At 34.6% G+C, this 6,550-nt stretch overlaps 1 protein-coding gene across 1 annotated transcript in view; it reads left to right on the plus strand.

The window, feature by feature from the left end:
• The window catches only part of LOC103589879 (sodium/hydrogen exchanger 2-like), an 81,930-nt gene that overhangs the window by 20,984 nt on the left and 54,396 nt on the right, over nt 1-6,550 (plus strand). Inside the window, 1 exon segment of the mRNA XM_008571932.1 lies at nt 1,318-1,514. Coding sequence (XP_008570154.1) covers nt 1,318-1,514 — 197 coding nt within the window.

Consider the following 6,550-nt stretch of genomic DNA (forward strand, 5'->3'; position numbering starts at 1 on the left):
CCTTTTTTTTTTTTTTTTTTTTTGCATTCTATTATGTTACAATGTTTCAATAGTTGGTGCATCAGAATATTCTTATTCCTTTTGCTTCAGGTACCTACATAGGCTCAGTAAAAGCAAAACTGAAAAGTCAGGATCCTGTCAATATTTGATCAGCTGAAGCAATATACCTAAGTTGACTAAATGCAGTTTAACTGAAAGTGTAATGGATGACCTGCTCTAATAGTTTGACTATGTTTCCATTTCCTGGCACCATATAGAATATTTAATTAAATAAAAATGTTTTAAAAATAGAAAACTAGACAAAAATTCTTAATCATCCACCAAGGGCTGAAAGACTACTCCCGTGGCACCTCCAATTGTCATGTACTCAAAGAAAGAGAATCTGGGATTTTAAAAAAAATCTATATCAATTTTGGATAAATTGTCTGTTGGAAAACTTATTTCAGCTTAAATTTTTTTCATGTTTTTTTCAGCTTAAATTTTGTGTAAGGGTCCCTACTTTCAGTCTACCTGTCAAAGGACCTTGTGTTCTCATTCTGGTCTTGAAATAAATCATCTGATAAATTTATTCACAATAAGATGTTCAAGATGTAATGCATATTGAAAAAAGAGAGAAAAGGAGTAGTATAACTCAAATAGTATATAACTGATCACAAGGGATGAGATCTTTGGGAGAAAAATTTAACTGCTGCCCTTTAAATTTTACCGTGCATGACCAAATACTTCTCACATGGTTAAGGCTAGATTTTGAGACTATAGAAAAGTGTGAGTAATGAAAAGCTTTAGCTGAGACTTGGATCTCAGAACCCTAGACCCTGGGTGGCAAGAGAAAAACTACTTTTCTCCAAAGCCTTGAACTATCTGGAAGTCTTTCTCATTAAAGATTAAAACAGTACAGATTACAGATCACCTTACTTAGCTTTTAGTTCACTAGCTTGGGTCAGCTCTGTGGTATTTATAAGACTGAAGAGAAATGTTATATTTTGTTTGTGGAGATTGCTTTTTCAGAATATCCCAGAGAATCCACATGGACCTAAGGAAGGGAATTGTACTGCTTTCACTCTAAAATACTGAGAACAATCAAAAGCAAAAACCAAAACACAACCAAACCAAAACAAAACAATTTAAAGAAAACTCTCCAAGAGTAATTTTATGGAATACACCTTTTAATGGTTTAATTAGTTTAGGCTTTTAAACTATTCATCACAAATTCTTAGAATTCCCATCTAGTTTAACACTAATTTATTACAACACATTTTTAACATTTTTCTTTATGTTGGTTAATTACTCACCTCCTCTTCTTATTGGAAAATTTAGGAGTTCTTGTGCTGACTTTCTTCGTGAACAAATGTCATGTGAATACAGTCACCAGAAAGGACCAATTTATTATAGCCTACGGAGGACTGAGAGGAGCAATCTGCTTTTCCCTTGTTTTCCTGCTCCCAGAGTTTTCCAGAAAGAAGCTCTTCATTGCAGCAACCACAGTCGTTATCTTCTTTACTGTTTTTGTACAGGTAAACAAAGTATTAAAGAAGTATAAATTGAAATCTTCCACTTAGATGGAAACAAACTATAGCATGTGACATGGCTTCTACCATAACTCAAACTGGACATTTACGAAAGCTAAGATGGGATTTATTTTTAAATCAATAGGGGAATGGGAGGATGTACCATTTATTCAAGTGGATGACACCGATAGCTTTGTAACGAATACTGCATTTAAGCTACTTAAAAAGGTAAGGTTGAGGTTGAGGGCAGCAGGGAATATAAATAAAATGCTTTAGAATTTAAAATTCCAAGGCATATTTTCTCTTGGACTGTGCCTTTGGCCTGTGCACATTACCACTTTTCTTAAATTGCCAGTATCCTGAACTTTAGTTCTGTAAATCTAGTCAAAAGAATCTTGGACAAAATGTCTAAAAGTATATTTAGTAACCGAATGAGACATTATTTAAAATTTTGGCTAAACTTTTAAATTAGAATAATGATGGTAGATATTTGTGTGTGTGTGTGTGTGTGTGTGTGTGTGTGTGTGTGTGTGTGTGTGTGTTGTTGTTGTGGGGATAAGACAAGTGAGGAGATGTAGATTTGACAGACTTCCCTTTAAACAAAATAATTATTTCTCTAAAATGAGTGATGTGATTTCTTACATATTAACCTGTTTTTTGTATTTTGTGGATTTTTTTTTTTTTTTGGTAAATGACTCTGATTAAGTTTAAACATTTATTTTTTTCTCATTTGAATATTAATAAATTGTATTAAACCAGCACTAAATCAAATTATTATTTTTTTAAATACAAGCTTTAACTGACCTTCACTTTAATGTATGTGTCAGATAGTAAAATATTACTTCAAAATGTGAAGTAGTTTAAAAGAATTAACTTCCAGTTCCCACGTCTTGAAATATTTTTGATGCTTCTGATAATTTATCAATAGCATTTATATTCTCCTTTAATTTTGCATTTCTTCTAAGTATTCTATGAATCTTACTCCCAAAGACTTCATCATTTTACATTTACATTTCCCCCATCGTTTCAGATGATAGAGTTTTCCATTTTAAGACTTTGATCAGGGACTTTTGGTGAGGCGTGGGTGTTCTCAGTAGGCTGGGGGTTGTTGGATGATTGCAGTTGAAGATAGATTGTACTATAGAGAGCCTCTCATGTCATTCCAACACCATCCAGTGGTTAAAATATTTGCACAAATTTTCATTTTGTTTAAGAATTAAGACCCATTGGCAAAAAGAAAAAAATGTTATATTTTACTTATTGGATATTGGTGAATTGTCTTGATGTGCTTCAGGCAGAAGAGTGCCTGGTCCACCATCAGTAGTACACATCTTTTGAATATTTTTCTGTGACATAGTGGAGAACCTTCTGTAATCCTTCAGCCATTCATTTATTCTTTGGTTCTTCTTAAAGGGAAAAGAGGACTGGAGTCGAAATTAGAAAACCTGGATTCTAATCACAATTTATTCCTGAGTAGCCTTTTAATTTTACACATATCACTGATTACTTGTATCCTTATTTGTAGGAAGATAATAAAGGACTTGTCTTTCAGGGCTTTTTTGTTACAAATATAAAATAGTATAAAATATAAAGCACATTATGTTTATAAGGTATCATTGTTAGTATTATGGTGACCTGGTACACTGAAGAAACTTATCTTCACATGCTGTCTCCACTTGTCACTTCCACATAAATATACTCTAAATTTTGCCCTCACTGTTCCACCAAATTTGTTCTTACCAAAGCATCCACTGACTTCCATATTGCCAACTTAGGACACTTTGTTTTGTCCTAATATTATGCAGCTTGTCAGCAGTTTCATTCAGTGTTCTACTTCCACTTTCTTGAAATACTCTTTTTTTGCTTTTCTTGTTATCACATCCTCCAAAAGTTTCTGCTCTCTGGGCATTTTTAGTCTCTTTGCAGGCTGTTTTTTCTCTGTTGGACCTCTAAATGTGAGAGTTCTCCAAAATTAGGTCCTGATGATTTTATTCTCACTACATATTTTCATTAGGTGACATATTCATTCTCACGGCTTCAAATGCATTATAAATTCTGATCACTTTCAGATGTTCATCCATCAACTCTGAGATCCAGGTGTATATATTCAACTATTGTTAAACAACTCCAAACATCACAGCTAAGATGTCCACAAAGGACAAATCTGATCCTCATCAGTTTTCCTGTCTCTCAGTAAATAGCACTGGTATCCACCCACTTACCAAAGCCAGAAATGTAGGATGCATCTTTTTTTTTCTTCCAAATTTTATTTTATTTTGTCAATATAAAATGTGGTTGATTATTGTGGCCAATTACCAAAACCTCCCTCCCTCATTACTCTCGCCCCTCACTCCCAACAATGTCCTTTCTGTTTGCTTGTCATATCAACTTCAAGGAATTGTAATTGTTCAGTCTTCTTCTCTCCCACCCGCCCCTGGGTTTTTTGTGTATTTATTTATTTTTAGCTCCCCAAAATAAGTGAGAACATGTGATATTTCTCTTTCTGTGCCTGACTTGTTTCATTTAATAGAATTCTCTGTAGGTCCATCCATGTTGTTGTAAATGGCAGTATTTTGTTCTTTTTTACAGCAGAGTAGTATTCCATTGTGTAGATATACCACATTTTCTGTATCCACTCTTCTGATGATGCACATTTGGGCTGGTTCCAAATCTTAGCTATTGTAAAGAGTGTGGTGATGAACATTGGGGAACAGGTATACCTTCGAGTTGATAATTTCCATTCCTATGGGTATATTCCCAGCAGTGAGATAGCTGGGTCATATGGTAGATCTATCTGCAATTGTTTGAGGAACCTCCATACCATTTGCCATAGAGGCTGTACCATTTTGCAGTCCCACCAACAATGTAGGAGAGTTCTTTTTTTCTCTGCAACCCCACCAGCATTTATCGTTCACAGTCTTTTGGATATTAGACATCCTAGCTGGAGAGAGATGGTACCTCAATGTGGTTTTGATTTGCATTTCCCGAATGCTGAGTGATGTTGAGCATTTTTTCATATTTCATATAGATACCCAGTTATCCCAGCATCATTTGCTGAAGAGGCAGTCTCTTCCCCAATGTATAGGCGTGGTGCCTTTGTCAAAGATCAGATGGATGGAGGTGTGTGGGTTGATTTCTGGATTCTCTATTCTATTCCATTGATCAGTGTGCCTGTTTTTATGCCAGTACCATGCTGTTTTGGTTATTATAGCTTTGTAGTATAGTTTAAAGTCAGGTAGTGTTATGCCTCCAGCTTTATTTTATTATTATTTTTTTTTTTTGCTCTGCATTGCTTTGGCTATGTGTGGTCATTTGTTATTCCATATAAATGTCTGGATATTTGTTTTTCATTTCTGAGAAAAATGTCATTGGAATTTTGATGGGGATTGCATTGAATTTGTATATTACTTTGTGTAGTATGGACATTCTCAGAATGTTGATTCTTCCAATCCAAGAACATGGGATATCTTTCCATCTTCTTGTGTCCTCATTAATTTCTCTCAGCAGTGGTTTGTAGTTGTGTGATTAATTTCCCCCTTAGTACTTCTTTTGCAGTATCCCACAGGTTTTGGTATGATGTATCATTATTTTCATTAGTTTCAATAAATTTTTTGATTTCCTGCTTGATTTCTTCTTGGACCCATATGTCATTAAGTAGAATGCTGTTTAATTTCCATGTGTTTGTATAGTTTCCAGAATTTCACTTGTTATTGAATTCTAATTTTAGTCCACTGTGTTCTGAAAAAATACATGGGATAATTCCAATTTTTTAAAATTTGTTGAGACCTGATTTGTGACCTAATATGTGATCTATCCTGGAGAATGATCCATGTGCGGATGAGAAGAATGAATATTCTGAGGTTGTTGGATGGAATGTTCTGTAGATATCTGCCAAGTCCAATTGGTCTAAAGTATTGTTAAGATCTTGTGTTTCTCTGCTAATTCTTTGCCTAGTTGATCTGTCCAATATAGACAGTGGGGTGTTCAGGTCCCCTGCTATTATACATTTTAGTGTCTATTTCCTTCTTTAGGTCTAATAGAGTTTGTTTTATAAATCTGGCTGCTCTGACATTGGGTGTGTATATATTTATGATTCTTTTGTCTTCTTGATGGATCAGTCCTTTTATCATTATGTGGTGGCCCTTATTATCTCTTTTTATGGTTTTTAGTTTAAAGTCTGTTTTATCAGATATAAGAATAGGTACTCTAGCTCATTTTTCATTTCTGTTTGCATGGTAAATCTTTTTCCATCCTTTCACTCTTAGTCTATGTGAGTCTTTATGGGTGAGATGGGTCTCTGGAAGGCAGCACTTTGTTGGGTCCTCCTTTTTAATCCAGTCAGCCAGTCTGTGTGTTTTGATTGGGGAATTTAAGCCTTTTACATTAAGAGTTGTTATTGAAAAGTGTTGATTTAATCCTAGCATTTTATTGATTATTGCTTGGATGTCTTAGGTGTCTTTTGTTCCTTTCTTTCTGATTTACTGTTTTTTTTTTTTATTTGTTGGTTCCTTGGGTTGTAGATAGCATTTTTGTTTGTTTGTTTTCTCTTAATGAATGCCATTTTTATTATACTCGTGGGTTTTGGTTTTTCTTGGGTTTTTATGGCAGTGGTAGTTATTTTTCAGGTACCAAACCCAGTACTCCCTTGAGAATTTCTTGTAACAGTGGTCTTGTGGTAGTGAACGCCTGCAGTATTTATTTGTCTGAGAAATATACTATTTGCCCTTCATTTCAGAAGGATAGCCTTGTGGGGTAGAGTATTCTTGGCTGGCAATCTCTGTCTTTTAGTATTTTGAATATATCATCCCATTCCTTTCTGGCTTTTAGCATTTGTGATGAAAAGTCTGACGTTAGTCTGGGGCTTTCTTATAGTTGGCTTGACGCTTCTCTCTTGCAGCTTTTAAGATTTTCTCTTTGTCTTTGAGTTTTTCCAGTTTGATTATAACATGTCTTGGAGAAGACCTTTTTGGGTTAAATATAGTTGGGCCAATTTGAGCTTCCTGAATCTGAAGATCTGTGTCTTTTCCTATACCTGGGAAGTT

Source organism: Galeopterus variegatus, unplaced genomic scaffold (genome assembly GCF_000696425.1).
Source record: "Galeopterus variegatus unplaced genomic scaffold, G_variegatus-3.0.2 Scaffold735, whole genome shotgun sequence".
Lineage (NCBI taxonomy): Eukaryota > Metazoa > Chordata > Mammalia > Dermoptera > Cynocephalidae > Galeopterus > Galeopterus variegatus.